The 10,292-nt window shown below is 60.5% G+C and overlaps 1 protein-coding gene and 1 pseudogene across 1 annotated transcript; both read right to left on the reverse strand.

Moving 5' to 3' along the window:
* Positions 1-1,450: 1,450 nt before the first annotated feature.
* Positions 1,451-4,830, reverse strand: LOC140656705 (protocadherin beta-15-like). Its single transcript, XM_072872757.1, is given in 2 exon segments — positions 1,451-3,129; positions 3,132-4,830. Coding segments are annotated over 2 exon segments (2,439 nt in total). The 5' UTR covers positions 4,612-4,830; the 3' UTR covers positions 1,451-2,170.
* Positions 4,831-5,089: 259 nt separating this feature from the next.
* On the reverse strand, positions 5,090-9,884 carry LOC140656873 (protocadherin beta-15-like; annotated as a pseudogene).
* Positions 9,885-10,292: the final 408 nt, after the last annotated feature.

A 10,292-nucleotide genomic window follows, 5' to 3' on the forward strand; every position in this document is an offset into this window, starting at 1 on the left:
GGCCTCAAGTTGTGCCGGGGTGGGGGTGGGGGGGTAGATTGCATATTAGGAAAAATTTCTTCACCAAAAGGACTGTCAAGCACTGGCATAGCCTGCCCAGGGAAGTGGTTGAGTCACCATTCCTGGATGTGGCGCTCAGGAACATGGTTTAGTGGTGGACTTGGTAGTGTTAGGTTAACGGCTGGACTCGATGGTCTCAAGGATCTTGTCCAACCTAAACGATTCTATGATTTGACTTAGGTTGACTGGATGGTGGATCATTCACTCGTCAATGTACAACGGTCTTTACTACACCAGCCTGTCCTCAGGACTTAGCTTTTTAATCAGGGCCTTGCGGAAGGGATGGCTGCAGTCCTCTGCATTTCCCAAGAGCAAAACCTCTCCCTGGGAGCTGTTTTTGCTCGCTAGATGCCCACCTCCTGGGGCTCCCCCAGATGCTTCCCCAAAGGAACCTGCATGCTGTCTTTGTGCCATCCATCCCCAAAAGCTTTAGAATCAAAACACTTTGTGCTCAAACACCTCACAGTTGCCATCTGCAGCTGGAGCTGTCAGGAGACTTGGAAAGGTCACTCCCCAGTCACCTCACTGCTCGGCAGAGGCCTTTGCACCCCCAGGGCCCTTGTTAGGGTAGGGGCCAGTTTCCCCTCACCTGGATCTAACTGGGCCCTGTCGCAGCCAGACACTCAGTGCTCAGAAGACCCGCAGAGGCCTGCCAGCAAATCCCTGCTCCCCACAATTTTCCTGAATTCTCTATCAGCTCTGTCTCCAAACTGAAGAAATGTACCCACCCAACTTTACCTCAGCCAAGGGACAAAATGAGAAAAAAAACTCCCAGCCTTTTGAAAAACTCTGACAGAGCTTTCCCAGAAAGAGCATCTCTACAAAGACTGTCTCCACACAAGGCATTAGTTGTTTGCTTTATTTCACTTTTACACACAAGGGTATCTCGGTTTACAACGGTACAGTTTATAACTGCAGCACAACACAGCGTGAGAGTTTCTGAATATTCCGGGCCACACTGCCATCATTCAAACAATCCGTTATTACACATGGGGTGACAGTCCTTCTTAAGAGGAATAGGTAAGACAATGCCCAAACACAGTTTGCAGAGTAGAAGGAGAAAGGGCAAAAAGGAGAATGCAAATGCTCTAACACAAACCCAGAAAATACTGTCGGGACAGCTTTCCACTCCCATCAAGAAGCCTCTGAATTTGGGAACAACAAGGATGAGACCAAACCCAATGGCTCTTTTCCAAGTTCATCTCGATTCTACCTTCAGACAAAGTCCTTTGAAGCGACTCATGGAGTTTCCTTACAATGCACCCAAGGACAACATGTGAACATGTTTTCACAACTCTGTACGGTTACAGCCTATCCCAACACCATTAGTGCTGCTATTAGAACATATTTCCAAGGCAATCCCAAGGAGACAGCCCACCCACCCCCGCTCTCATGGGCCAAAGGAAAATCTCATGCATTTTGCTGCTCTCCCTAGAGAAAATGAGACTGCTGTACTCAAAGGGTCAAAATGCTCTTCTTGCCTGCTGGGCTGGAATTGCGTGCATCACAATGGCTGGATGTGAGCAACTCCCTGCTTCACTGGGCAGCCTTTTGCGCCATATGCAGACACACAATGGCTGTCTGGACAGACATAGTGACCAGAAGGCAAAACACACAGAGCCCACACATCTCAGACAGAGACATCCGGAACCCAGAGAAGAAAGAGCCCCGTGCTTGCACCACATTGTAACACAGTACTCACAACTTCCTTGCTTTCCTGACCCGGGAGGAGGGCTACGTGCATTTCAGCGAGCATGCGATTCGTCTGCCCGCCCTTGCCATTGCGTTACAGCACAGAATAAGAGGTCCACAGCCTTGCCTGACAGCAAGTGAGACAAGAACTTAGCTGGGGGCCCTGGAACTAACCCCACTCTCAAAGCATTTCAGAAATGGCTGTAACAGAGATGAAACATATTACTGCCTGACTGAGGGAGCCTTTAGGTTCTTTTGGGGTTTGGAGGGGAGACACCTTTTCTTCTGACTTAGAATTTGAGGGAAATTGGTGACACCAATTGCAAATGCAGATTTATTCTGGAGGAACCATTGCCACATGTAGCCCAGATCCCTTCCTATCGCAAGGCCTGAAGCCTCTGGCTCTGCTGACTCCATGCTAGTTAAAGGAAAGACTATTGAATTGTTCTGCAGAGAGCGTCCCTGGGTTGTCTGGTGCCATCTCCTCTGCCGTGATAGGGCCACGGGGGAAATCTTGTTCACTGTTGGTGTCCCCGCCCATGCCACAGTGCTGTGGTGGCAGGCTGGGGAGGATGGGCTTCAGGAACTTGAACTCGCTGTTGCCCGAGCCCGTCGTGAGGTTGATCTCATAGCAATAAGCATGGGGCAGAGTCCCCATAGCGGCCGCATCAGCCACGCTGCTCTGCAAGTTGCCGGCGCCGTAAAGCACATGCCCGCTTTTCAGCTCCTTTCTCTTGCACACCTTGCGAGCGATGAAGGCTGCAGTGGACATGAGGAAGAGGAGTGAGACGAAGACCAATGAAATTATTAAATAGGTTGTCAGGGAGCTGCCCTCATCCTCCGTGGCCAGGCTGCTGTGTGGTAGGCGCATGTCTGAGAAGTCATTGAGCAGGAGTGCGCTCAGTGCTGCAGTGGCTGACAGTGGTGGCCGCCCGTTGTCTCGCACCAAGACGACGAGCTTCTGCTTCACGGCATCTCTCTCCGTCGCCGGCCTCCTCAGCCGCACCTCCCCACTTTGGGCACCCACCACAAACAGCCCGGGGTCGGTGGCCCTCAGCAGGTGGTACGAGAGCCACGAGTTCTGCCCCGAGTCAGCATCAACAGCCACCACTTTGGTTACGAGGTACCCCGCCTCAGCCGACACGGGCACCAGCTCGCTGGACGGTGGGCTGCTGTCCTGCGAGGGGTGCAGCACCAGCGGCGCATTGTCATTCTCGTCCACCACAGCAAGGCGGACAGTGACATTGGCACTAAGGGGTGGCGAACCCCCATCGGAGGCGCTCACCAAGACCTCGATCTGCCTCACCTGCTCGTAGTCCAGGGGCCGCAGCACAAACACGTGCCCGTTCTCAGAGTTCACGGAGATGCAGGAGCAGGGGCCTGCTCTGTGCGTTGGGCCGGTGCCAGGGAATAGGTCACCTTGGCATTAGGTCCCACATCAGCATCTGTGGCACTGACGGCTCCAACGAGCACTGTGGGGACGTTGTTCTCACGCACAGACATGGTGTATGATGTCTGGTTGAAGACAGGTGCGTTGTCGTTGACATCGGAGATGTCCACCATGAAGGTCTGGGTGGTTGTGAGAGGCGGTGACCCTGCATCTGCTGCTGTGACAGTGAGGATGTACCGTGGCATCTCCTCCCGGTCCAGCGTGCTCACGGTCACCAGCTCGTAGTAATTCTTATAGGCTGGCCGCAGGGAGAACGATAGCTGGTCCTCAAGGGCACAGGAGATCTTCCCATTGGCACCCGCATCCCGGTCCCTGACAGTAAAGAGGGCGACCACTGTCCCTGGTAATGTGTTCTCGGGGAGGGGGCTGCTGAAGGAACTGACCACCAGCTCCGGTGCGTTGTCATTCACATCCACCACCTCCACCAACACCTTGCAGATTGCTGAGAGGCCCCCGCCGTCCGTGGCCCGCACGCTGAGCTCATGATTCTCTGCTGCTTCAAAGTCCAGAGACTTGGTGAGTTTTATTTCACCACTTGTGGGGTCAATTGTGAATGCTGAGGCTCTATGGCCCACTGCTTGGCTGAACTGATAGGAGATGTCCCCATTAGGTCCTGCATCCAGATCAGTTGCCACCACGCGGAGAACGACAGAGCCCTCCGGCGTGTTTTCCAAAACCTGCCCAACGTACAGCTCCTGTGTGAAGACGGGAGCGTTGTCATTTACATCTAGAATGACAATGCGGATTTGGGTGGTCCCATTCCTGGGCGGAGAGCCCCCGTCCATGGCGATGAGACTGAAACTCACCTCCACCTGCTCCTCTCTGTCTAGCGGCTTTTCCAAGACCAGTTCCACATACGCCTTGCCCTTAATCCGACTGCCAAAGGAGACACTAAAGTACTCGTTCTCGGGAGCAATGCTGTAAGCCTGGATGCTGTTGCTGCCAACATCCAGGTCCCGAGCCCCCTCCAGCGGGAAACGCGAGCCCGGGTCGCTCGTTTCCGGGATCTTAAAAGTGACTCGTTCCTCTGGGAAAACGGGCGAATGGTCATTGATGTCCTCCACGGCCACCTCGATCCGAAAGAACTGCAGCGGGTTTGCCAGTAGGAGCTCGAAGGGGAGCGTGCAGGTAGCGGACTGCCCGCACAGCTCCTCCCGGTCCAGCCTCTCCGCCACTACGAGGCGGCCGGTGCCGCGGTCTAAGCGAAAGTGCTGCCGGCCGTCCTCGGAGGCCAGGCGGGCGCGGCGAGCCGACAGCTGCGCCGGGGCCAGCCCCGCGTCCTCCGCCACGTTGGCTAACACGGAGCCGCTCTCCGCCTCCTCGGCTACGGAGTAGCGGATGGGCTCGGAGCGAGCGTGCGGCAGGGAGAGGAAAGCAGAGAGACAAAGCACTTGCCTTGCGATCGCCATGTCGGGGCGGCGGGCAGCCTCCGTCTCGCGGACCGCCCGCGCAGTCCTCCGCCGAAAGCGGCGCCCGGCAGCAACGCGGCGGAGCGCCGGGCTGGCGCCCTCCCTCTCGCCGAGTCCGGCTGGCGGCCCGGAGCGCGGCCGCCGTGGCCCGGCAGCGGATGGCACGGGACACCGCTCGCCGCCGCTCGCCGCCGCCGCCGCCCAGCTCGGCTGGGCTGGGCTGGGCTGGGGTGGGCAGGGCCGGGCTGGGCTCGGCCGCCTCCTGCCGCCGCCGCCCGGCGCCGCCTTGGCCGGGAGCACCACCCTGCGGCCTGCCGCGGGACTGCGCCCGGCGCCGCTCGCTGCCCGCGCTGCTGGCTCGCAGCGGCGCATGGACCCGTGCGCACACGCGCGGCTGCCGGCCGCTCGCCCGCGGGGGGGCCCCGCGGCAGGACGCGCGCGCCCCGCGCCGGGGAGGGAAGCGCAGGGAAGGGGCGCCGAGAGCCCTGCGGGGCCGCCGCTTGAGTCCCAGCGCACGGGCAGCGCCGGCAGCTGCCCCGCGTCTTCCTCCGCTCCCCGCCGCCCAGAGCCCGCGGGCAGGCGTGCGCGCTTGGCTCCCGGGAGGCCAGTCCGTGCCCTTCGAGAAACACGGAGGCAAGACAAGCACAAGGCCTTTCGCACGGCACCGTGGGGCGGAGGCTCAGCCCGGAGGGACTGAGCCGCCTTCCCCGACCGGAGAAGCCGGGCAAGAGCCTCCGCAGGGGCAGCACGCAGGTAAGAGCGCAGCACGGCACTACATCTACTCGTGGATCTCAGGCTGAGGACGGGGAGCGGAGGCGGGTCCCAGCAAGGCTCAGGCGTGGACGCGCCTGCCGGCCGGGCAGTCCGGCGGCTGAACGGGAGGAGGGGCTGTGCTCCCCGGGTTGACTTCCCCCTCGCCAGCGGGCTGCGAGCTGCACAGCGGTTCTTTGGTCCTCAGCGCTGCTTTGCGGGCTGGGCAGGACGGGCCTCAGGAACTGGAATTCGCTCCTCCCCGAGCCGGTGGTCAGGCACACTTCGTAGCGGTAAGCCGGCGACAGAGTGCCCGTGCCGGCCACGTCCACGCCGTCGGTGGCGAAGTCGCCGTCAGCGTAGCAGCGGGCAGAGGGAGGCGACAGGCGTGCGCGGAGGCGAGCCTTGCAGAGCTTGGCTGCCGAAAAGGCGAGGACGGACAGGAGGAAGAGCGACGAGACCCAGCCCAGGGAGGCGATGAGGTAGGTGGTGAGCGGGTCCTCCTCGCCCGCCTGCCTGCGGCTGCTGCTGCTGCTGCCTCGCCGCAGGAGCGTGGTTGAGCTGGAGGAAGGCGTCGGAGAAGCCGTCCACCAGGGCGATGCCGAGGGTGGCGGTGGCGGAGCGCGGCGGCTGCCCGCGGTCTCGCACCAGCACGACGAGCCTCTGCCGGGGCGCGTCGCTCTCCGCCACGGCCCGCGCCGTGCGCACCTCGCCGCTGTGCAGCCCCACGCGGAACAGCCCCGGCTCCGTCGCCTTGGCCAGCTCGTACGACAGCCACGCGTTCTGCCCCGCGTCCGCGTCCATCGCCACCATCTTGGCCACCAGGTAGCCCGCCCGCGCCCAGCACGACACCAGCTCGCTCGCCGCGGCGCTGCTCTTTGGGGTCGGGTACAGGACGACGAGTTCTCGTCCTGCACCACCACGCACAGCACCGCCTGGGCGCTGAGAGGCGGCGAGCCGCCGTCGGCAGCGCACACCGCCACCTCGAAGGCGCGCACCTCCTCGTAGTCCAGCCGGCGCCGCGCTCGCACGGTTCCGCTCTCCGCGTCCACGGATACAAAGGATACCGCTGCGGGGGCATCCGGCGTGGTCGGCCCCAGCGCATATCTCTCGTGGTCGTTTTTCCTGCGTCGGCGTCCGTGGCGCTCAGCCGGCCCAGGCTTGTCCCCGCGGGCTCGTTTTCGCTCAGCACCATGGTGTAAACGGCTTGGGCGAAGGTGGGCTCGTTGTCGTTCACGTCCAAGAGCCGCACGAGCAGCGTCTTGGACGCCGAGAGCGCGGGGGAGACCTTGTCGTGGGCCCACTTAAAATGGCTCATTTTAAGTTCACAGAAGCACTGGGAAGAGAGGTGCTGGTACCGTCCGCGATCACTCGTCTGTGTCAGGAAGGAACTGGAGGGTGCGTTGTAAAGCCCCGGTATCAACATTTTTCTGGCCAATACTGTTCATCGAAGCCACAAAAATACAAGGGAATTTAATGGCAGAGGTCCCCACCTCCATGGCCTCCAGCAGCTTGTAAGACAGCTTGAGTTCAGCACTGCCACCACCCTGGTGAACGGCACTTGGCAGCACCGAGCACCAGCTCCTAACAGCAGTGCAGGGGACGCCATCAGTGATGTGACACTCCTTTGCACCATTGTCCCTGAAGTCCTGGTTAACGCTGGACAGGACCACTACATTCCCGGTGCTGCTGCCTCCAGTAGGACATGTCCCTAGCAGTGGTGTCCTTCCTGCTCTGGGTCCTTATGGGCTCCACACAGTGCGTGGACAGGACCCACCGTGTGGACAGGACCTACACATCCGTACCCATACTTCTCATCTTCTCATGGTACAGCTGCCCCTCTTTGTGGTGACACCAAAGACTTGATCTAACGCGAATACTCAGGGCATAGCGCTGGATGCAGAGAGGCGTGGTTAGTCAGCACTTGTGGAGCAGCTGAGCCATGCTGGATCCTCGTGGGAGGCCCCCGCCAGCGGCTCTGAGACACTCTCTACCCTCTTCTCCCACCCCAGTGGCTCCTCCACTACCAGCTCCACAACATCGATAGTCCTTACTGCCAGGGGTGAGCACCCCCCCACGCTGCTCCCTCCCCACTCCCCCTATTGCCTCGGCCCAGCCAGGTCTCTCACCTGTGCAGCCCAGTCGCCTTCTTCCCCGAGACTGGCCGCCTCTTGCAAGCACACCGAGCTCTGCTGTTCGCCTGGGCCGGAAGGCAGCCTGGTGGGGAAGCAGGGGAAGACGGGCCTGAGGAAGTGAAACTCGCTGTTGACAGTCCCAGAGGCAAAGCAGACGTCGTACACATAGCTGTGGGGCAGGGAGCCTGCGTTGCTCTCCATGGCAGCCTTTGGGAACGTGGGCAAGGTCTCCGCCTCGCTCCGCCTGGTCCGCCGCATCTTCACCACCATGGTGGCCACCACGGTGGCCAGGAACAGCGCCGACATGCAGGCCAGGCAGACGATGAGGTACAGGGTCAGCGGCCCGTCGGGCTCGATGGCAGGCGCCTCCTTGCTCACCTGCAAATGGGCATCAGAGAAGCCGTCCACCAGGGCGATGCCGAGGGTGGCGGTGGCGGAGCGCGGCGGCTGCCCGCAGTCTCGCACCAGCATGATGAACCTCTGCCGGGGCGCGTCGCACTCCGCCACGGCCCGCGCTGTGCGCACCTCGCCGCTGTGCAGCCCCACGTGGAACAGCCCCAGCTCCGTTGCCTTGGCCGGCTCATACAACAGCCACGTGTTCTGCCCCACGTGGCACAACCACCGCCACCACCTTGGCCACCAGGTAGCCCGCCCGCGCCCAGCACGGCACCAGCTCGCCCGCTGCCGCACTGCTCTTGGGGGGCGGGTGCAGCACAAGGGGCACGTTGTCGTTCTTGTCCCGCACCACCACGGGCAGCACCGCCTGGGCGCTGAGAGGTGGCGAGCCGCCGTTGGTAGCGCGCACCGCCACCTCGAAGGCGCGTACCTCCTCGTAGTCCAGCGAGCGGAGGATGTAAATGTCCCCATTTTCAGTGTTGACCGACACGTCGGGCTGCTTCTTGCCCTCCTGCCACACCAGCGCGTAGTTTACGCGGGTGTTTTTTCCCTTGTCAGCGCCCATGGCGTTCACACTGCCGAGCCAGAGCATGGGGCTGTTGTTCTCTGTGACCGACATAGTGTAAATCTCCTGGGTGAACTCTGGGGGATTGTCGTTCACGTCCGATATCTGCACGAAAATGCTTTCCTGAGAGCTCAGCCGCATCGTGCCCCAGTCCGTGGCTGTGATGGTGATGTGGTGATGTTATACTCCGCTGTCCTCTCCCTGTCCAGCGCCGCTTTTGTTCTCAGTTCGTAGTAATTATCAAAAGTGAGGGTGAGACTGAAGGGCAAATCCCCATCGATTGGGCACTCCGTCCTGCCGTTGTCCCCGGAGTCCCGGTCCCGCACACTGAACAGGGCCACCATGGTCCGGGGCAGGGCGTCCTCGGAAATGCAGGCGGTGAAGGAGGTGAGCGCTGTCTCCGGGGCGTTGTCATTCACGTCCAGAATCTCCACCTGCACTTTGCAATGCGCAGACAGCCCCCTCCGTCGGTGGCTCTCACCACCATCTCGTGATTTTCCACTTCCTCGAAGTCCAGGTTGCTCGTGACCCGTATCTCCTCAGTGGCAGAGTTCAGCTCGAAGAGCTGCCGTGATCGCTCCGATGTCTGGGTGAAGGTGTACCGCACTTTCCCGTTGGACCCTTCGTCGGGATCCGCGGCCGCGACTCTGACCACCAGGTGCTCCAGGGGGCTGTTCTCGGCCAGGCGCACCTCGTAGACCTCCCGACCGAAGACTGGAATGTTGTCATTGGCATCCAGCACGACGATCCGGACCTGAGCCGTGCCCGACCTGGGTGGCGAGCCCCCATCGGTGGCGGTGAGAAGTAAATTCAGCTCTCGCTGCTCTTTGCGGTCCAGCTGCCGCTCTAGGACGAGCTCCGCGTATTTTGCTCCACATTTCACTGTTCCGAGAGCGAGGGAGAAATGTGAATTGGACCCGAGGCTGTAGTTCAGCAAGCCGTTGCTGCCTACGTCCTTGTCCCGGGCGCTTTCCAGAGGGAAACGGGACCCGGGAGATGCCATTTCTAGAATCTCTAAAACCGTCTCCTTCTCCGGGAACACGGGGGAGTTGTCGTTCACGTCACGAACCTCCACCTCCCCTCGGATCAGCTGCAACGGATTTTCAAAGAATATCTTAAAGAAGAGCGTGCAGGTATTGCTCTGCGGACAGATCTCCTCTCGATCCAGCGACTCCTTTGCCGTCAGGACTCCGGTGTTTTGATTGAGGCGGAAAAGCTGCTCATTCCCTTCGCACACAACAGCCAGCTGCGAGCTGGCTCGGAGAAACCCCCAGGTCTTTTGCAATACTGGCGACAAAGGAGTCCCTCTCTATTTCCTCCGCCAGAGAATAGCGAAGGGTTTCAGCCCCGCTCTGACACACACAAATGCACAGAATAAACAAGATCATTTGCCTCTGTCTGCCTCCGCTCCGTCTCCCACACGCCATTACTCTCCAGAAAAGCCATCCACCGTCCTCCGTGGTTCCCAGCATTTTTAAGCAGCGTCCGAGGCAGAGCGGTGTTTGTCAGGAATCCTGGGGTAAGGGGCTCTGAAACCCCACGAGCACCCCGACTCCGTGTCCCGCCGCCCTTCCCGAGCAGCTCACACGGTTTTTTTTTCTCCTTGTGCCTGCGAACCCGGTGCGGGCAGAGGAACCTGCCGGTCCGTGGCCAACACCCCCACCCAGCGTCGCAAGGGGGAATAGTTCCTCTGCCTTCTCATTCAGGACAGAGATGCTGATTCGGAGTTTGCTGCTTGAATCTGCACTCTCCGTGCCAAACCGAAGCCAAAAAGCACAGTGTAAATGCTCTTCTCGCTTGGAAGCAGGCTCCTTCCCCGCATACAGAGCGCTGCT

The sequence above is a fragment of the Ciconia boyciana genome, chromosome 9 (assembly GCF_034638445.1).
Source record: "Ciconia boyciana chromosome 9, ASM3463844v1, whole genome shotgun sequence".
Lineage (NCBI taxonomy): Eukaryota > Metazoa > Chordata > Aves > Ciconiiformes > Ciconiidae > Ciconia > Ciconia boyciana.